Source organism: Brienomyrus brachyistius, chromosome 15, assembly GCF_023856365.1.
Source record: "Brienomyrus brachyistius isolate T26 chromosome 15, BBRACH_0.4, whole genome shotgun sequence".
Taxonomy (NCBI): Eukaryota; Metazoa; Chordata; class Actinopteri; order Osteoglossiformes; family Mormyridae; genus Brienomyrus; species Brienomyrus brachyistius.
The window spans coordinates 20,004,990-20,026,341 of record NC_064547.1 but is presented as its reverse complement, the minus strand read 5'-3'; the positions used below and the strand labels follow the sequence as shown (position 1 = coordinate 20,026,341).

Sequence of the window (21,352 nt, the reverse complement as noted above, 5' to 3'; positions counted from 1 at the left end):
TGTGTGTGTGTGTATGTGTATGGGGCCACTGTATAAACCTACACAGTCAAATACAACACATCTCTTACAGATCAATCAGTAAAATATTTATTTCTAACCCATTTCATTGGCTTTCCTGAAGCCCGATTTGCTGCAAAGTTTCTAAAAAAATAGCTCAGTTTAAATATTTACAAGTCATGGTTTTGATTTTTTTGGGGGGAATCCACCTTCCAGGTCAGTCCACACAATTGTGAGATTCGCCGGCTCTGTTCGGGATAGCGGTCGTGACCGCGCCCCACTGGGGCCACATGGGACAGCAGATGTCATGTTAAAGGTGTGCAGACCTCCCAATAACTGCTAATTAATACGGGTTTAATTACTCCCCCCCCCCCCCCCCCCAATACAGCGAGCTCCCATCAGGAATTCTTTCCCCAACGAGGGTGATGGTCTTATGGACCAGGGACCAAATGTCACGTAGTACCAATCAGCGGAAAACAATGGCGCCCAGTGCCATCACAAAGCCTGCGCTTTTCATGACGTTTATATTAAGACATCCTTTAATGGTACAAGCTTCCATGTGGTACTAAACTATTTCAATTTAACTCCAGTATTCAACCATGGCTGCATTAGGCAATTATATGTATACATACATATTACATAGAGACTGGATCAGCATAACACTGCTTTGTACTAACTGGAAGGACCTGTAGAAAAATAAGCCAACTTATCATTCACAATATAATTATAAATTGCTCTGCGAGACAGCAGAAGCCGCCATACACTGGCCAGGAACTAGCCAGGGGGCGCCCTGCTCGTCAGGAAGTGCGTGTCAGTGTGTGGAGTATGACTGGCTCGGGCGCTGTCCCGGCAGCGCCACCACCTTCCTCCGGGGGGCACTGCTGCCGCCGCCACCCGCTGTCTATGCTGCAGGGCTCTCAGTTTGCAGGGACAGGGGGAGGTAGCCCTGGGCCAGGAAGATGTCCTCCTCGTCCTCCCTGGGGCCCTGGTCCACCTGGGGGGCCAAGCGCAGCAGGTGGACATGGTGTGTTTCCAACTCTGTCAGGCTGTTTCCGCTGAACGTGAGTCCATCTCCGTCCAGGCCATCCTTCAGCTGCTGGGCCCAGGTCTCCCCGGTGGAGGGGCCCCTCTCCCAAAGGGGGAGCTTCTCAGGGATGTCATTCAGGGGGTGGGGCTTCTTCTCAACCTGGGGGGGTGCACTACCCAATGGTGGTGGAGTGGAGGGTCTGGGAGTGGCAGTGGTGGCAGGCTGGACTGGGCCCCCCGCCCCACTGGCCTCCTCCAGATCAAGGGCCCCCGAGCCAGACTCGGCTGTGGGTTCGAGCTCGTCCGTTTGGTTGAGTTTCTTAAAATTACTCAGCAGCACAAACATACTGTCTACATCTTTCCAGAAGTTCGTCCAGTTGTCCTCGGCGGGGCTAAAATGGGAGCGCCACTCGTATCGGCTCTCATCCACGCTGTACAAGTCCTCCAGCCCCCGCCAGTCCGTGTCATCTGGGAAATCAGCCATCTTAGCCCCTGCGTCCATCCCAGGCGGGCTGAGCTCTGGGGAGAAGCAGAGAGCAGGTGTGTAAGCGTGCGTCTGGAGAGACAAGGGCGCAGAAAGAGTTCCGGTTTAAAAAACTGCCATGCCCCTGCTACAAAGTCCACTCAGGGCCCCTCCCAACAGATGGTGCATCTTTGCACCCAGCACCAGACTCGACAAGGGGCGGGGCCAAGACAAAGGCTTGCGATGCCAGAGATTCTCCGAATCCAGACCACGAGGCAAAGCCCAAGCCATACAGGGCAGTATGGAGTCACTCTGCGCTGACTTGGCAAGTATCAAATCCAATGAACGCATTGATGCAAATGTTCTGAATGGAGGGAATAGGAAGTGTAGAAAAAGGAAGCAGATGATGGACTTCAGAAAGTGTTCCAAAATACGACGGGAAATGAGGAAAAGGCGGAAGGATGAGTGTGGCAGGGGTATAGATCTGCAAACCTGAACAGGTGAGTATCTAGACAACCGTGGTCCGTCTGAAACTGACGGAGACCCCGCCCCCTTAAACGATCATTCAGGCAATAGCCGTAGGGCTCTAAGGGGGGGCGCTCACGTGTTCAGGCAGTGGCTGAGTGGAATGAGGAGAGAGAGGGCGGAGGTGACGTTTCATTGGCTGAGAGACTCACGCATACGCAAGGCTCGGCCTCCTCAACTTTGACCACTTTCGGTGCTGCAGCAGCCTGGTAGGCAGGGCCAGAGACAGAAAAGATCAAAGGGGGAGGGGTTTCAGTCACATGACGCGAACCGGCCACAGCCAGAATCTGCAGGCCCATCAGCACATGTTCAGCCAGAGGCATGACCTGATACAGGCCTGCTAACCCGTCACTGCGGTCTACATGAGGCGCGGCCGATAGCCTCAAGGTGACGTCACCAGAGCCGCATCAAGGTGAACATTTAATAATGCCGGTCCGTCTTCATGAGTGAGACAACGCTGCAAGTGTGGTCTGTGCTGCCAAAGCCCAGTTTGCGGAAGCCAATGAGGTGCATGGAGGCTGATGGCAGAGTGACTCATGGATGGCTATGCAGACATGTATCTACATTAACATGCACATGAGGGCGTGGTCTGACAGAGGTGGGCGGGGTTATCAAAAACTATACACCCAGTGAGCTACAGTAACAGACGCCACACCTCCTCCTCCTGCAGCGAGTGACCCTAACACTACCCCTAACCCTAAATCATGCCTGAATTCAGTAATAAATAAAATTTTAACCCAAACTGTAACCCTAATATGTGCCAGCTTCCTAAATATCTCTCATGAAAGCTCATTTGATTTTTAACTGTCCTGCTATTATCTAATTTCGTCTTAATCTCGCCATTCAGTAGGCACTGGTAGTGATAGTTAGACTTAGTTAAATGCTGCTTGACCCAGGCAGGAAAATGCTGCTCTGAGCTGCATGGGGCACGAATGTGGTTGCCCCCCCTGGAGACAGAGCAGCAGCCACACAGATGTCAAAGACAGACACTGATAGTCAGAAAGGAGCCCTGTCATTGCTGCCCCCCCCCCCCCCCCCCCGGGGTTAGAGGCACGCCACACAGCCAAGCCCTGCGCCACAGCGGTTATGCTGAGAGGTTAGTGGGAACAGGCTGCTTCATGCAGTTACGGGATACAAAAAAGGATGGATACCTGTGTGGATCATAGCCTCCTCCATCTTTACCTCCTGATTAGGAAAATAAGAGCAATTCCATGTTAATTTCTAGGACTGACGGGAAAAGAGAACAAACATCCACATTGTAGCTCCTCATGCATAGTTTGTAGCTCCTAGAAGGAGACGCAGGACGTTAGACCCAGAGAGCTGGAGCAGAGGAGGCAGGGAGAGCCTGTGGACCATCATCCCGGCGCAGCCTGAGTGAAACATTACACACATGCCACCACCCAGACACGCCGAACCCCCCATCTGAGCCCCCACAGCATTTGTAACCATCTGGCCCAAACAGACCGTTAGTCCCGTTTACTCTGATTGGGGCAGGGTTTCCATGGATATGACCTAAACGGGAATTTCATAGTCCACCTCAGTCTGACAATGCTGTCCAGAAAGTGCTCGATCACATGGTTTAAGATCACATGATTTAAATCACATGACCTGGCCCAAGTCATATGACTACTGAAAGTGATCACTCTCTGGAGTGTCGTTTCTATCGCAAGTTTTAAATCATATGACCTGGCCCACGTCACATGACTACTGTGACAGAACCGCCTCTCCAGAGAGTGCTCAATCACATGATTTAAATCACATGACCTAGCCCAAGTCATATGACTACTGAAAGTGATCACTCTCTGGAGTGTCGTTTCTATCGCAAGTTTTAAATCATATGACCTGGCCCACGTCACATGACTACTGTGACAGAACCGCCTCTCCAGAGAGTGCTCAATCACATGATTTAAATCACATGACCTAGCCCAAGTCATATGACTACTGAAAGTGATCACTCTCTGGAGTGTCGTTTCTATCGCAAGTTTTAAATCATATGACCTGGCCCACGTCACATGACTACTGTGACAGAACCGCCTCTCCAGAGAGTGCTCAATCACATGATTTAAATCACATGACCTAGCCCAAGTCATATGACTACTGAAAGTGATCACTCTCTGGAGTGTCGTTTCTATCGCAAGTTTTAAATCATATGACCTGGCCCACGTCACATGACTACTGTGATAGAACCGCCTCTCCAGAGAGTGCTCAATCACATGATTTAAATCACATGACCTAGCCCAAGTCATATGACTACTGAAAGTGATCACTCTCTGGAGTGTCGTTTCTATCACAAGTTTTAAATCATATGACCTGGCCCACGTCACATGACTACTGTGATAGAACCGCCTCTCCAGAGAGTGCTCAATCACATGGTTTAAATCACATGACTCAGTCGCAGCCGGGGCAGGTGTCAGGGTATCTGTGACCCCCCCCCAGGGCGTCAGGCTCTTACCGGCTTCCTGGCCCTTGGGCCTGGGACTGCATTGCCGGTGCCCCTGGCAGCTTCTCATCTCCATCAGCTGGGAGTGCAGCTGGTTGAGGACGTCCCTCTCCACAGAGAAGACCGCATTCGTCAGCTGCCCAAGACCGAGAGGACGGAGGTCCATTAAAGACGCCGCAGTGGGCAGAGACACACACACACGCACACGCACACACACACACACACACACACACACAGAGCGGCACACGGATGCACCTTATTAAAAAAAAGCAAACAGAGTTACAGAGGCATGTTCAGCACACCTTGCTTACCTACACATGCAGCTCTCAACTTACCTAAGACCGACTTAAATAAATCCTGACTTAGTTTACCGAATCGCCAAGATCAAAAGGCAACAAAGTAAATTTCCACTTACATTTATTTAATACGTGTTCTTTAGTGTGTATTACTAGCATTTTGTGTATATTATAATGCTCCATAGAAAAGGAGATGAAACTCACTAGAATACAAGTAGATTTGTGGCTGATATGGGGTCTCTACCCCTGACATGTTTGATAAGGTCTCCTGCAGCTGCTGGAACGGACTGGGACCACCCAGAACATCCCAGGGCACACGGTGCCCAGTTTGGCCTGCTGGTGGCGCTCACCTGATACGGGTCACTGTTGAGGTCAAAGTACTCCAGGAAGCCCGTAGCGAACTCACAGAAGAGGGTGTTGTGAGTCTCGTTTACAGTCCGCAAGCACCAGTAGGTGTTGTTGTTGGAGCTTGTACAGGCACAGAAGCCCCCCACTGCAGAAAGAAGGGGGGAGATCAATGTGACATGGTGTTTTGGGGGGACAGTTGGGATCGGGGGGGGCACTGACGTACAGTTCCAGAAGGGGGCGGTCTGCCAGTGGTCGTTGTTGTGCGTGAAGCAGGTGAGACCCGGAAGGCTGCAGTCGTCCCCCTTGCGCTGCCGTTTCTTCAGTTTACGCTCCTTCTTCTTCCTGCGGATCTCGTTAAACAGCTGCGACTTCCTGTCCACCTCTGGCACCACCTCCCTGACCGCGTCGACCAATCAGAAAGCGGTGAGCTTACTAACCAATGACTGAGTGGATTTTACACACATTACGCGTGGGGGACTCGAATTTTACTGAAGTAAATGCTGGCTTGACCTTGTCCATATTCCAGCAACTAGAGGCCTCTCTAACCTCCAGAGTAACATTAAAAAAAGCCATTTAATGCATTTTATTGTGTTACAGTAGATTAGGCCCCCCAATGCCAATTTAGTGTGTATGGAAACTGAAGGGCAAACAGCTTCACAGGGGCTATTCACCATGACGAGGGCACCTCTGCTCCCCCCCCGCATGTCCCCCAGGTCGCTGAGGCGGACTCTGCCTCTACGAGGACGTACAACTATTCCTGACTTCACGGCCCCAGTAAAATGTAAATATAAAACTATAAATATTAATAGTCCAGGCTCCGCCTCCCTCTCGTTCCTACGATTACAGGAGAACGTACAGCAGTGGACATCAGCAGTGTCACACACTGCAGGGGAAGGGCAGAGGTGAGGAAGAGTCAGATAGAGCCAGAAGGAACCGTGCCTGGGATCCTCCATTACTCTTCCTCAGGGCAGCCGTGATGTAGTGAAAATGGAGGCTCGGGAGACTAAGGGATTGTGGGATATCACGGTAGCCAGAAAAATGGAGGGACTCCTGCCATGATCCATCACCAAGAGCCCGTAGCAAAGCTGGGGGACAGAAGGACCCCGGGGGCCTTTGTGTCTGGTCTCTGTGTGTCTGGGCGCAGTGTGTCTGGTCTCTGTGTGTCTGGGCGCAGTGTGTCTGGTCTCTGTGTGTCTGGGCGCAGTGTGTCTGGTCTCTGTGTGTCTGGGCGCAGTGAAGGTGACACAGGAACAGTGCAGTCAGCAGCTAGCGGGACTGACCTCTTCCGGCCGCAGTCGCACTCATCCGGCCGCCGCCGTTTCAGGTGCCCCCGGACCTCCCGAAGGTTCTTGATTTTGTCTTGAAGAGCTTCGATCTGTATCCGAGTGTAGAGCGGGAGTCAGGGTCGGTCGGTGCTACGTGGCGATGGACAGGCCGGCGGTACCGGGGCTGAACTCACCTCCTGATCTACGTAACTTTTATGGTTCTTCCAGGCTTGGGACGACTGGTAGATCTCCCTCTCACAGCGTACAGTGTCGTTGGTCAGGATGTAGCACCTAGGGAGTGGCAGGGAGGGGGCGGTCACTGGGAGCATGGCCTACGCCTCACGGGGATAAGAGCCTGAACCATTCACATGGATCATACTGGGGATTCTCAGATTGTACTGGTTTGTGTCTCAGAGCAGATACTGTATTATCCATCGTAGAGTGTGGGATTGTGTTGCCCAGAGTGGCGTTTATCACCCTACACACCATGCATTTGTGTGGGGCCCCAAGTCCTGGGGGGGGGGTCCCCTGTCAGCCACAAGCAGTCATTACACTGAAGTCCTCTAAACTGAAGGGGATCTCTGATGCCCCCACCTGGATAACTCTGAGTTCTGCACAATGTCGGTCCGGCTCACTTGTGTGTGACTTTGATGGAGTTGGGATATCCGACCGCATTGGTGTCGTCTGCCAGCATCTCCTCCGAGGCATCATCCGATTCCAGGCCAAAGTCCACGTCGCCCGTTGGCATGTCCTGCCGCTTGCTGATGCTACGCGGGACGAGGTCCAACTTGTCCTCCGCCTGCAGGTCGATGTCGTAGATCTGGCCCTCGAACTCCACTGCCAGTGAGCGGGACGGCCGCATGTGAACAAACCGAGGCCGGAATCCTGGGGGAAGAGAGATAAGGCTCCTTGCGTTTAGCCCCCCCGAGTGTGACAGTCCGGCTGTTCAAAACCTAAACGCAACTAACATTTCTACCACTAGGGGGTGCAACAGCACCACTTATTCCAGCCAACATCCGCTGGATATGACGGGCGGCCTGACAAAGTCAATGAAACGCTCTCCTTACGACCCTGCAGGTGCGCCGTGTTTCCATAGCAGCCACGTTACGAGATTCCAAAGGCGCGCTGGGAGCAGATCAGCTTTCTGCGTCGTTCCCAGGACGGCGCTCGTCCAGCTTTAATTACCGCTACATTTTTACCATAATCACAGTGACATTTCACAGGGTACACAAAGACACCGGGATGTCTAAAATAATCCCGCACCCCACCCAGCCCCCATCCCTCCTGGGGCCCGGGGCCCCGCCCTCTCCCCACTGACTCACGTGGGTTGCCTGGCTTGCCGAAGGGCCTCTGGGCACGGCGGTCCCCACTGGCGGCGCGGTACCGCGGCTCCCCGCAGTCGCACTCCGTCTCACGGCTGTCATAGCCACGCCCCCGCAGGCTCCTCGCCTTCTTCCTGGGGCCCTCCTTCAGGGGCCCCTTGCACTTCTGGATCCGCCACTTGCCCGCGACGTCCTCGATGCAGTGCCACTTCTGCCCGGCGTCGAAACACAAGACGGCGGGGAGATCAGAGAGAGGTGCGTCTGCGCAGACGCCCTGTCTGGCAGCTCGGGGCGTGTGTCAGGACCTCCCAGAGATAATCGCTCCAGTTCTCCGGCATCTCGGCGCACGAGGCCCCAGGGAGGCCAGAGAGCTGTGTGCTGCCACGTCCCGCACGAGGCAGAAAGGGAACCGTGAGTTATGGACAGAAACCCCTGCCACAAATGGACAGCGGGGGCCACTCGCCGTCAGCCTCAGGATGTCTGATCACCAGCCATACATGCCAAGCACACATGCTCCTTGCACTCAGGTTTCCATAGCGAAAGGTTGCTGAGGACAGTGGCCTAGACTCTGGCATTTCTTGGGAGATCTGCAGACGCAACCAGCTAAAACCCCGCATCTAGAGTGCCCAAAAAACGCTGGGCCGAAACTAAACGTCCACGAGGGGGCACACAAATGACACCATAGACCTCAGAAGTGAAAGAGAGGAGTCGGGCGCACTTTCGTGAAACGGAATAGGTTTCTGAGTGGCATTTAAACTCGCACGAATATCGACATCCTGCTAAACGCTCCTGACACTGTAACGATTGTTGTTTTATCAGCTTTTACTGATTGTCTTCTACCCGCCACCCGGAAGCCACCCATCTTTTAACCCCACCCCCAAGTCCAAATCAGTGATTCCATTCTGCATTTCCCAGAGGTGCTTCAGTTCTTCAGGCTCCGGTGGCAGCCTCCTGAGTGCCCCCTGCTGTCCTCCCGCTACCCACCTGTCCCGGCTGCGCACAGGCCGTCTGCAGCTCTGCCTGCTGGCACACCTCCTTCACCATGCGGTACTTGGGCAGGCTGTTGCTCTGCGGCGTGCTCAGACCGCCGCCCCCCTGCTCCTTCTTGCGGAGTATCTTCCTGCAAAATGAGACGGGCGAGTGAGAGACTGGGGGGGGGTCACAATGAAGATGGGGGCGGCCTGGGTGCCAGAGGACCTCAGCCATGAGATCGGCCGCCCCCCAACCGCCAAACCGCTTGTCCCCTCGCTGGTGCCCCCCGCTTCCCGAGTCCTGCCAGCGCACACCACATCCTCATGAGAACCCAGACAAATAAATAAGGCAGGGGGGCCCTCTGTGGTGTACACCCCCCTGTTGTCCGCAGCCTGAAGCCACAGCTGGCGCCCGGTCCTGGGACAAGGAGGACGAGCCGAAGGGCGTTCCGCGGGCATGGGGTCTGAGTGTATGTAAGACCAGCGAAAGGGACCCCCCCCCCGTCGTCCAGGTTAACAGCAGCTGGGCTCAGAACATCGAGGTCCGGGTCACACCACTTCATTTTCCGCACAGCGACGATCCAGCAAGCAGGCTGCAGCTTTTCAGTACTGTGTGCCCCCCCCCCCCCCCCCCCCCCCGACCCCCCGGCTGTGTGGGAGCTGACAACGCCGGTGACAGCAGGAATGTGGGCTCCGAGGCCGTGGGCTCAGTCCCAGGCATCCCGGCCACGCAGGGAGACTGATGGGATTACGAGGGTCCAGGCAGTGCGCTCGCAACAAAGCGCCCGGGGCATTAGCACAGCTTAGCGTGTTAAGTGATACAAAAAAGAGTGTTAAAAAAAAAGCTGTGGATCGTATTCCGTGCCCCCACCTGCAGGTAACCCCACCGCCTCGCCGTGGGCCCGAGGTTCTTGGAATGAGGCTCTGTAATATTCCTGGGAAATGTGCCGTCGGTCTGGAAACATGCGCGCATTCCCAGCGAGACCCTGCGTGTGTCGGTAGCCGACATCACACCGCGCTTAGTTGCAGCTACCGCTATATCTGTGCTTTCCGAGGAAAGGCCCTAAAGGCAGTGATGGCCGGGGCAGACGGACACTGCGCACGCGGGCACTGCACAGACAGACACTGCGCAGGCAGACACGGCGATAGATGAGGGTAGCCTGGGTCACACTGCCGCCCTGCCAACAGGAATCCATAACACAGCCTGGAACAAAATTAATTAGAAAATATAAATGTGAATGTTACAATACCCTCTCTCCACCAGGAAAGTGTCTCTCCAGACTTTGGGTTTCCGGTTTGGTTTGAATCTGCAACAGAGTGACATGACGTGATATTATTCTGACATTCACCGAACCCCCCCCCACCCCCCCAACACGCAGTAAACAATTCGCTCGTGTTACATGATCTGAGTACTGCTTCCCTCATTTGGATGACCTTCAAATGTCTTCTAACATTCCAAAAGTTTGGGAGGTTCAGCCAAACTTCTAACTATCTTCTCAGCTACCCAGAGATGTTACAAAAAGATACTCTTGCCAATACTGGGACTTCAACAAGCATAAATATGCAAAATGACAACGATGTTTAATTATGAAAAGAGAAATGTTCTTATATAGGACGGATGACAACAACAGTACTGACACTAGTGCTGACAGAGACTTCCTAACCCTAACGCTTCTTAACACACACCACGGCCTGCCTCTGCATTTAGTCACCTGCCCCCTGCAGGATGGCATGTGAAGGTGCAGCGCCTCACCTGTTCCCTGTCCTCTCCTGCTCCAGCAGCTTCAGGATGGACTTTCCATCCATGTCGGGGGGTGTGTCCAGCCCCGCGATGTCCAGGATGGTGGGCGCCAAGTCGATGTTCAGCACCAGGTGGAGATTCCTGTGGATTCAAGCATGCTGGTGTAAAGAGGGATTTCCCAGGTCAGCACTGCCCTCGGGGCGCCCCAGTCCCTCACGCTATAAGGGCTCCTTACACTGCCCCTGCCTCCACGTTGGGCCCACGGATGAAGAAGGGCACCCGGATGTCGAAGTCGTAGGGCATGGATTTGCCCTTCACCAGGCCAAACTGGCCGATGTGGTAGCCATGGTCGGCTGTGTAGATTACGTAGGTGTTCTCCAGCTCGCCGGTGTCCACCAGCATCTTGTATATCTGCGTCGGTGACCACAGCACAACATAAGGCGTGAGGGATCCACCAGGGGAAGCCCCCCCCCCCCCCCCCCGAGACACCCACGCTGAGGAGTGCCACCTCCATAGCCTCACCTTCTCCACGGAGTCGTCCACGGACATGAGAGTCTGCAGGCGCTTCCTGTGCAGGAAGTTGGTGAACTCCATGTGGATGGGCTTCATGGGGCCGGTGTACTGCATGATCCAGTGCTTGTCCATGTTGGGAGCGTAGTTATAACTGGGAGTACTGGGAAAATAAATGGCTTGGGTGAGGAGCCTCCCAGCATCCAGATTCAGGGGGCAGCACCCCAGTGAGCAAGCAGAGAGGCCTAAGGACCCCCCTCAGAGAAAGCAAGAGTGGCTGGCAAAGGGCCCGACAACCCCCCCAGAGAGAGAGTGAGAGCGACCAGTTCAGAGGGCCAAAACCTACCCCCCCTCCCCTGAGAGAAAGAGAACGGACGGTGAATGAGTCCAATGACCAACCCCCCCCAAAAGAGAGTGACCAGCAGGAGTCTGATGACCCCCCTCCCCGAGGGACTGACCGGCAGAGTGGTCCAACAATTCCCCCCTGAGAGTGGCTGGTGGAAGGACTCGACGACCCCCCAAGGGAGTGAGAGTAGGCCAGCAGAGAGGCCTGGTGACCCCCAAGTGAGAGAAAGTGACCGGCCTCTTGTTTGCTCAAGGAAATTCGCTAATTTTCCCTGGTGAGCATTTTAACAAGAATGCCGGTCACTCTGTCTTCACACACAGCTGAACGTCAAAGGCTCTTGGCTGCGGAAAAATCATTTGAGGGCTGGCAAGCGCTAAAGAAAATAGGTCCATGACCAACGGACAAAAATAAAGTTTCTAAACGACCCGTCGAATAAACATAGTTAACCGCTCCGAGAGGGTCCGGTCAGAGGCAGAGCAGGTGGGCAGTCTGGCCGAGGGCACCATGTGGGTGCCAGGGGCCGGCGTCTGGCTGCTGATCCTGCCAGAGCGGTAATGAGCTAGTAGGCGACAGTTGAGGCCTCACCCCCCGCCTTGCTGAACTCCTCACCCAGGCTCTGAGGCCGCGAGCCTTTCGCCCTCATGCCATAGAGGACAGCCTGAGGTGGGGAGCAACCGAGAACCACAGGTGAGACCAAGTGCAGCGAAAGAGGTCCGTGGTGATGTGTGGGTTCCTTTCCTGCTCCCAGGCTGAAAGCGCCTCGCGGGCCAGGAAGGCTCTTCTCTGGGAACACAGTGCAGGATGTGTGCTCAGCATGTAAGCTCGCCGACACGCGGCCCTCCAGAGGCGAAGCCTCGGCCAAACGGGCTCCTGCTGGCCACGTTAAAACCATCGATGGCCCCTTCAAGGTGCTGAGATGCCGGTTTGATTTACGCAGGACTGACGCATGCCTTGCACATTAAGCATATCACTTACGGTTCTGTTTGGGGATGCGGTCACTTGTTTTCATACACCACCGCCCCCCCCGGGCGTCCTGTTGACAATAGGTTCTCCCCGGCCTCCGCGGCCAGGCTGCTGTATAAACGCGATCCCGTAAATCGGACCCCATAAACCGGCACGCAGCACTTGACACGCCTGAGCCACATTCCGGTCTCGGAGCGTTTCAGGGCTGGTCCTGGTGCCAGCATGGCAGTAAATTAATCACGGCGCAGAGCGCCGTCCAAAGCAAACAGCATGCTCTGTGAATCGCAGAGCCCAGGGAGGGACGGGGTCAGAGAGTGCGAGGACGAGGGCAGCGCGGAGTTCTGCTCCCCCGTTTCTGGAAGCCCAGCTGAGGTCCGGGAGCTGGTTTGCAGCGCTGCGAGGCTCTCACGCTCCTCGTGAACGGCCAGATGCCTCAGCACTGAATCCACAGGCTTTCTGACGTCAGAATCGGCCAAGCTGACGTTTCCCCAGCCCGTTGACATAAGAGATGCAGGAATAACGATTTTAGGACGTTTACAGGCTCGGCTGTTTAGTGTCTGCTATGCACTGCCAGACAGAGAACCGGCAAACGCAGCCTGTCCTTTTGTACCAGAATGTATCAATCAGTGGCCCTGGAATTCCAGTCTGGTCTTTATAAAAATAATAAAGAATAAATCCTTTGAGAAATGTTTCCTGTCTGATGCTTTCTCCTGACCTACAGGATCTGACCTGAGAAATGAGTGGCATTCCTATTGGACAATCCTTATCTGACTCATGAATAAATCCTGCTTTGTGCAATACTCCCCAGGTGCTTGACCGGGCCTGCTGCTGACCCAGGCATGGTGAGGGGGGGCGGGGGGACTCACATGTGCTGGGAGGCATTGGGGAAGAGCTCAGAGTACTGGGGGGCGGAGTCCTCAGGACCGTGCGGGGCAGCGTGGCTGATGACCATAGTCCTGCAGGAGAGGCAGCAGGCCAATGAGAAGGTACAGTTCTGAGAAGACTGAGGACTAGCACGCTTCAGAATGAAAACCCAGACGAAGGGACGAGTGGGCATGCAGCAGCTGGGTGCACGTTTGCCTGGGGGGGGGGGGGGGGTTCCCAAATGTCTCTGTCAGGCTATGGGGGGGTGGGTGTCAGCAGCCACTGCCAGACTGAGACACACCAAAGCGTCTCACTCAGGAAAAGCTACCAGACATCAGTATAAATATACACCCTTATAAATATACACCCTTATAAACGGCAAGGGGAGGACACACTAACCATGTCCATGCCAGACACCCTGGACCGCCTTCCCGACACGCGGGGGCCCTCACACCTCCGTCTGACCCAACGAGCAGGTCGCCTGACATCCGCCTGCTACCCCACACTCACGTTTACCCACGGTGCAGACATCCCCCAATGGACAGACTGGCTCCCAACCATAAACACCCCCCGCCCTCGCATTTCCACGTTACCTAGGAGCACACTGACAGGTATCAGCTCCAGGAAAAGCCCCCACAGCAGATTAACCATCACCCCCCCACCCCCGTAGGTGTAATCTTCACTGCTAACATTCATTATGCTATAACATCAATGAACTGGACCCCCAAGGATCATATTGGGAAACACCACACTAGGGTATAATGCTGTACTTCACTAATTTGGTACACCTCACACAGATTCTTCACCGGTGAGAGGGTGAGTGTAGCACTGGGCCCCACCTGGGCTGGTCACATGGCTGCTCGTTTGGGTTCCTGCCGAAGACACACGCCCCCTTCAGGTGGGCCTGTATCATTGCAGCTGAGCTGCCATGATGCTGACCGCCCACAATGCGACCAATTGGGTTTCTGCTCCTTGTCATGTCACATGGCCAAGAGGACTGCCAGATCAGGCTAACATGCACCATGGGTGTGCCCTTTCCGCCAGCTAAAGGGACCGCGGGGCCAGCGGTACACACCTTGGCGTAGTCAGCCCCGTGCTTCTCCTTGTAACCATTGCGGCAGACGGTGTAGTTGTAGAAGCGCGAGTTCTTGATCAGGCCCATCCACTCCCTCCAGCCGGGTGGGATATAGCTGCCGTTGTACTCGTTGAGGTACTTCCCAAAGAAAGCTGCAGAGGAAGAATGGATCCACAGTGAGGAGATAGAGAGAGAATGTCTGCAGGATAAGAGGTGCTCACCATGGACATGGGGGACAGGTCACAGCGAGTATCTGCTTTCCTCCTCGATGTATAACTGCTAGTATCCTGCTCTCTGCGCAAGTAAATGAACACGAGTATCTACTCTCCGTATTGATAATCGTGAGTATCTGCTCTCCATGTCAATAACCAAGCATGAGTATCTGCTCTCCATGTTGATAACCAAGCATGAGTATCTGCTCTCCATGTTGATAACCAAGCATGAGTATCTGCTCTCCATGTTGAAAAATAACAGGGAGTATCTGCTCTACATATCGATAACTGACCATGAGTATCTGCTCTCCGTGTTGATAAATAACTGCAAGTATCTGCTCTCAGTGTCAATAAATAACCGTGAGCATCTGCTCTCCGGGTTGAAAACTGTGAGTATTTGCTCTACGTGTCGATAAATATCTGCTCAAATTCCTCTGCTCCTCTTCTCCAGAGTCCTTTCAGACGAGCCTGCAAACATACGATCGTTTCCCCGCTGAATCAGGCCATACATCTCCCAATATCTGGGAACGGCGCCAGTCCACCTCAGGGAGTCAACAATGGACCAGCGACTCCGCTAGAAACCACGAGCGGGTCTGGAGGTGAAGGAGGGCTTGTGGGCATGCAAAGAGCGTGGACCAGGCCCTGGAGGACAAGCCTGAAACCACACTGACCTCCAGGTGAGGAAGCCAGCTAATCTCCAGACACTCCATTCCAATTTCAACTTCAAACCTGGAAGGGCTGCTGGCTTTCGTCAAAGTTGTTAATGGATAAAATACAAGCTTTTATTGTTGTAAGCGTTTTTAAATGACAAGCTTCAGCTTTCGGGTTTTGGCTGCAGTCGAGCCACTTACATGTGAGTATAACACAGTGATTAACAGTGGGTTAGGGTTAGCATAACGCAGTGATTAAAGAAGGAACTCTTCTCCAGGGTACAAGAATGCCCAGAAACCTTGTCAGAACCCACCACAGAACCCAAACAGAAACCTCAAGGAGCCCCTGAGCTCCAGCAGGGGGGCAGCAGGCTTACCGGTTCCGGTATCCCGTGTTGTTGAGGTAAACGGCGAAGGTGCGTGGTTCGTGCTGAGCCTGCCAGGATGGTGAGGAGCAGTTCTCGTTGTTGGTGTACGTATTATGATTGTGCACGTACTTGCCGGTGAGCATGGAGGAGCGTGACGGGCAGCACATGGGCGTGGTGACGAAAGCGTTGGTGAAGGTCGTACCTCCCTGCTCCAGGATCCGCCTTGTTTTGTTCATCACCTGTAGCGAGCCTGTGGAGCGGAAGACGAGCGTCAAACAGACGCCAAACAGGAACCCCCACCAAGATGTTTATGAAAACTGGCAGATACTCGGTTTTGTCGTTGCAGAGCGCCCTCTGCAGGATCACGCCAACCACTGCCGGGTCTCGCTGCCAAGAATGAGAGGGTCTCCTGGCCACATCCCAAAGCCGGATTTGAACACTCCTCCATGTTTAATGCCCCGTGTTAGTATTTGCAATCCCTAAGACCCCCAACTGTAATCCGCCAGATCCATGCGGCTCACTGTAAATTAGACGAGCAGCTGAACCAAGATGTTTCCCTAAAACCTTCTGCTAAATGTCTTTTCCTGTCCAGCGCTCACTCATCAATGTGTGTCAGATGCTATGCGGCGTCCTGATCTGAAAAAAACACCCAGCGGCTGGAGAGAGAGATAGGTACCTCACACGAAACAAACGCCTCTCAGGCTGAGCGAAAACGCGAAGGAATCTCAGCACTCCTGGGCTCGCTGTCCGCAGTCTGGGGCCTCGCCAGAATAAACAAGGTCGGTTTTGCTTAATAAGTAGATGTTAGTGTTTCCTGCTTCCTTAATCATGCCCCCAAAAGCCACCTCACCCTTTCCTCACCGCGGGCGCCTCTCGTGCAATGAAAACTTTCCTTATTTATGCAAACGAGTTCAGTTCAGCAAGAGAGAGAAAACCCTGTGAGAGGGGTTCAAAAAAATTACAGGGCCCCCGAGAGAGTGAGGGCCTCATGAGAATTACAGAGCCCCCGACACTCACCCAGTTCCACGTCCTGGTCGTCGGTCATGATGAGTATGATGGTTAGGCCGGATGTTGCGGCGGTCTCTCTGCACGCGGCCGCGCAGCCCCTGAGCACGTGTGGTAAAATGCAGTGCAGTCCAGTGGACCAGCCACCAGCAGGGTGGCGACAGCGGCTAGGCACAGCAGCTTCATGGTGATAGCGGTGGGGATCGAGTTTCCACTTGGATGTCACGACCTGGTGGAGAGTAGCCTGTTTTTAAAATCTGCTTCAAGATAACGGATTAAAAAAGAAAACTGGCCATTCACCCAAAGAGAGCATAAAGACTGAGGATGGAGGCCCAACGTGTGAACCTCACGTTTCCCTGGGGCTTAGCATCACAAGCCCAGATGTGTACAGGGTTTAAACCACTTTGTCTGGCTGCACATAATGAAGGTTCACTGGCACAATGAGCACTTCAAGTGAATTTTGCCCATTCCTGCTGCACCCAGGCCTTAACTTGCACTCTTGTAGCACCTGACAACCACATTCCCCACTGAAGGCACCTCGAGCATCTCCTTCCCCGACAGACTCCCCAGACAGACATTCCCTATGGGTATGTGTCAGCTCTGGACCAATCTGAGCCATCCTTTTGCACAGGACTTGGTGTAAGCCAATCAGAATGGCTTTGTATTCACAATGACCAATCGGACGGCATCCCCTCTAAACCACATGAACTGCAGGGTCCTCGATCTCTCCTGCTCAGGCCCCCGGGCTGGAAGCAAAGTACAGGGTAGTTGCTCAGCCAGCGGACCACCAGCGCGCGCCCTGAAGCATGCAGGAGACAATGGCTTCCTTTGACTAAGGCACCAAACAGACACGGTCTGAGAGTCACCAACAGCAGCTCTCTACGGATGTGAGACCTTCGGAAGAGTGAGGGCACTCAGCGGTCTAGCATGGTGGCTGATAAGACAAACACGCCATCTGGATGCCCCGTTTTACCACGTTTGCGGCAGTAACATGGGGGCTCTCCGATGTGGGTTTAAGGATTTTCTCGGAAAGAGTGCATCACAGACCCAGCTCCAGCAGCCCTGCAAAAATTACTGGCACTGTTTGGACTGGCCACCATCATACAACAACTGCTGGGCTTCACGACCGTACCCCACACCCCCCAGCGAGCTCCCCTCCACCCACCTCCACACACAAACCCGAGAGCCCGTGACGCAGGAGAGCAGCATAATGTGGACATGTACAGTGTGACGATCAAGCTAATGACCCCTACATTGCCTGTGGTCCTACCTGCAATGTCAGGATTAGCCATAATAGGTTATTGAAGCCAACAAGTGCAAAAGCACTATCAAGACGAACACTCGAAAGTAAGCACCTTCAATTTTGTTGGGTTTGATAAAAGAAAGGTGCATAATTGGCACACAACTCCTTCCAGCACCCAGGTTCAAAGAGAAGGACCCTCAGACGTTCTGAAGAAGCCGAGAAACCATCTCGTTTAAATAAGCCATGCACACTGGGACAATAAATGCTCAAACAGATGCTGGACTCTTAAGGAGATAAAAGCCTACTCAGAAGTTCAAACAAAAGTAATCAGTACTCGAGGAACATGAGACAAAGCAGAGAAGCTCAGACATTTCATTTGCACATCAGTGCCTGAAGGGCCATTAGGCCTTGAGGGTCCTCTCATATTCTTCATGATGATCCTAACCTTCGAAGGACTGTTATGCTCTCGGAGGCTGAGAGAGACCGATTCTGCAGAAAGGCGAGAAGTAGAAACATGCAATTGTCAGACAGATGGATTACAGGGCGACAGGCTAATGGCACGTCGACAGGCCCCAGGTCCATCCTCCTGGCCAGATCATCAGATCTGACATCAGCTGGGGTTGCTGTCACTGTGAGGCGGCTCGCTGGTCACCGTGGCTCTTGCTGGGTCAGCAGTGCATCTCTGTGGTGCCAACAGTGGTTGGTTTGTGGCTACTTGACGTGGTCTTGTTGAATTCGACACGGCCACGCGACGGGGTGAGGAGGTCGAGGCTACAAAGATGCTAGAGGAGGAGACGGCTCACCAACTCTTGCTCTTTTTGCATGTGGCCGCCATTATTGGGAGGCAGGCCGGCGTGGTCCTTACACCCTCAAAAAAAACACAGAGCTACGGCAGTATCGCTCCAAGGCACTGAGGAAGAGACCAGCAGCTTTCTCCTGGGTCTCTCTCCAGGGGTGACCTGCACCGTAAATATAGGCAATATTGACGAATACAAGGACGCCGGTCCTGACTGAAGGAGGTCCTTTACAAACGCCTTTTAATGAGAATGTTCCATTCAGCAGCAGCTCCCGGCCATCTTCAACGGCCCATCTCTCGATTCCCCGCTACTGCTCAAAGCAGGGGGGGAGGGGGGGGGACTATAATTAAAGTAGATGACATGGCCCAAAAGTAAATCGGCCATTCAGAAGAGGCCAGTCACTGGGGACAATGACTGTTTGAAAGCCGGGCATGAGCAAACTCCACTGGGCACTGCAGATTTCACCTCTCTGGCTGCCAAGATGCCGGAGTGCGCGGGGGGAGGGGGGTGGGGAGTGGGGTGGGTGGGGTCGTTGGACTCGTGTGGCATAGTTTGAATTCTGCGTGCAGTAAATTACAGTACAGTACAGGGGACTGGCTTCTGTGGGCGAATCCAGAAAACGCAGGGGATGCATGTCTCAGTGGGATCCTGCGAGACGAGCTCTCTCTCGACGGCTCCCGCATGGTCGGAGAATTTCAGCTGCGATTCGACGTGTTACAGTGCAAAAAAAAATAAATAAATAAAAAAGAACGATGGTCCCGCGGGGCGGACGGGATCTTGGCGCGTCAGAGCCGTTTTTAATCCGGAAGAATCCCTGCCTGAGCAAATTGCATTCACAGCCTGCCGATTCCCCAGGGATCACTGTCAAACGCCCCCCCCCCTCCCCCCCCCAGGCCAGAAGCCTGTCTCCATGCCAGACTGCGGAGTGCGACTAGCCAGGGCGGTCCCATGTCCCGGCATCTCCAACACCAAAGAACCACAGACACAACAGGCCACGAAAAGACACTCGCGGGAACATGGCGGGAGTTACACGACAGGCACGTCACGACAGACGGACGCCGGACTTACCGTGCTCAGCTGATCCCTCGCCGCGACGGGCTGTGTCTGCGCCGTAAAGCGGACAGACAGACTGCTTATCTCTTGCGGTGACGGTGTTATTCTCCCGTTAGCGGCGAGCTGCCAGGCAGGGCCCTGATTACGTAGGCCGACTCACTGAAGCGGTTTCCATCTGCTGTCAAACCTCCAAGCTACGCAGATTAATCACCAGCAAACTGTTCCAGCCGGGACCGTAACTAAATGCATCTTCACTTTTTTATTTTATTTTTTTGGGGGGGGGGGGGGGGGGGCGATGGGCGAATCCTCCCATAGAAAATAAGGCGTCACCCAAAGCAAGACTTTTAACATAAAACGAACTGCAAGGTCTACGACTAAAAGACACGGACGCCCCCCCCCATGACGCTGTCGAGTTAAATGCCAGCTAATGCTAACCAGACATGTAGCCATGACCTTGTGTGTGTGTCTGCGTGTGTGTGTGTGGGGGGGTCCTCTTAAACGCGGAGAAAGTCACGCATAGTGTCAGTCATAGGAATGCGGTGTAACTGGGCAGAGTCAACATCTCCCATTCTGTGGATTCTGAGAAAACAGATCAATCAGGAACGACCGTCAGCATTCGGATGGTGACCGCAGCTGCTTCTCGCCAGCAGCGGAAGATGTTTTTAAGGCTCGCCTCTGCAGCTACCCGTCCGTGCGACGACGACTCCTGCCGACTGCAGCAGGACCCCGGGAGTCGGCCTGGCCTTACAGCTGGAGATCCTGTTCAAGCTCCACCAGGATCCCGGAGAAGACCACGGCACAAACACGAGCCCCACCTGCCGTGGCCATCGAGCGCCAGATGGACCCGCTCCGTCGTAAACCATCATAAACCGGCTATGTGACGACGTGGATTTCCACCGTATGCTGCCAGGCGATTCTACGAGAAACGGCTGTCAAACATCATGCATGGGTTCAGAAAGAGTCCGACGGACCTTAGAGACGTGGCAGCTGTTCAGGGACCTCAGAGAAGAGAGCGCAGGACCCAATGTCGGCACGTTACCCCCGAAACGGTATAAAGAGAACACGACTATGAAGACATCAGCATAAACAGCTGCCAACCAGACACAGATGATCATAGGGGTGAATCTATGTGGGAGCAGGAGTGGCCATGACCCCCTCTGGTAACTCTGTGGTCGCCCCACTTGACCCCTCACCAAAAAATAAAGACAAAATACAGAGCATTTAATTCTGCCAATCAGAGCTGTTCAAAGCATCCACCAATCGATACTGGCGTCTCTCTCCAAATGAACGGATAAAATGCATAATGTCCGCAATCTGCAAAATATAAACCCCAGTAAAGTAGTTGGGTCTAGTTTGGCCACCTCACTGCGACGCCCCTGGACAACCACATTTTTAAAGGCATTCACTTCATCCAGAAGCTGACAGCTGACTGTGGCCGGGTTTTAATTACGAGTTAATTAATACCCACCCCTCATAATCCGCAAGCCAGACCTTCATTATGGACGCATGAAAATATATCATTTAATTACTGCTGCTCAGGAGACTTCAAAGATGTATTCCGGGTGTCACCGGGGGGTCCACTGGGAACACTGGTGGGATTTTGTTAACACTAAGAGGGAAATGATTAAAAGATGGGAGGGGGGATTTTGGTGACACAGCGCCACTAAAGTATTGCGCTGGGAAGCGTTAGCGCCCTCTGGAGGACAGGGATCTCCATCTGGGGTAAACAGACCTGTTGCACATGTTAAACTCTGGGACCCTGGGATTTTGACCGGCGACCAGGAGGCACAGAAGGCTGTACATCTGAGGGGTTGCGGGACACCCCCGCAACCTCTGAGAGACATGGGGGTGTATCGCAGCACGGAGTGAGGT

At 53.8% G+C, this 21,352-nt stretch overlaps 1 protein-coding gene across 1 annotated transcript; it reads right to left on the bottom strand.

The window, feature by feature from the left end:
• Positions 1-64: 64 nt before the first annotated feature.
• On the bottom strand, positions 65-16,616 carry sulf1 (sulfatase 1). The gene is given in 19 exon segments (XM_048977685.1): positions 65-1,542; positions 4,464-4,587; positions 5,098-5,240; positions 5,319-5,491; positions 6,376-6,470; positions 6,555-6,651; positions 6,996-7,245; positions 7,683-7,893; positions 8,667-8,802; positions 9,904-9,960; positions 10,407-10,535; positions 10,630-10,805; positions 10,917-11,067; positions 13,080-13,169; positions 13,917-14,307; positions 15,396-15,632; positions 16,400-16,439; positions 16,441-16,512; positions 16,514-16,616. Coding segments are annotated over 19 exon segments (3,276 nt in total). The 5' UTR covers positions 16,574-16,616; the 3' UTR covers positions 65-898.
• Between the last annotated feature and the right edge of the window lie 4,736 nt (positions 16,617-21,352).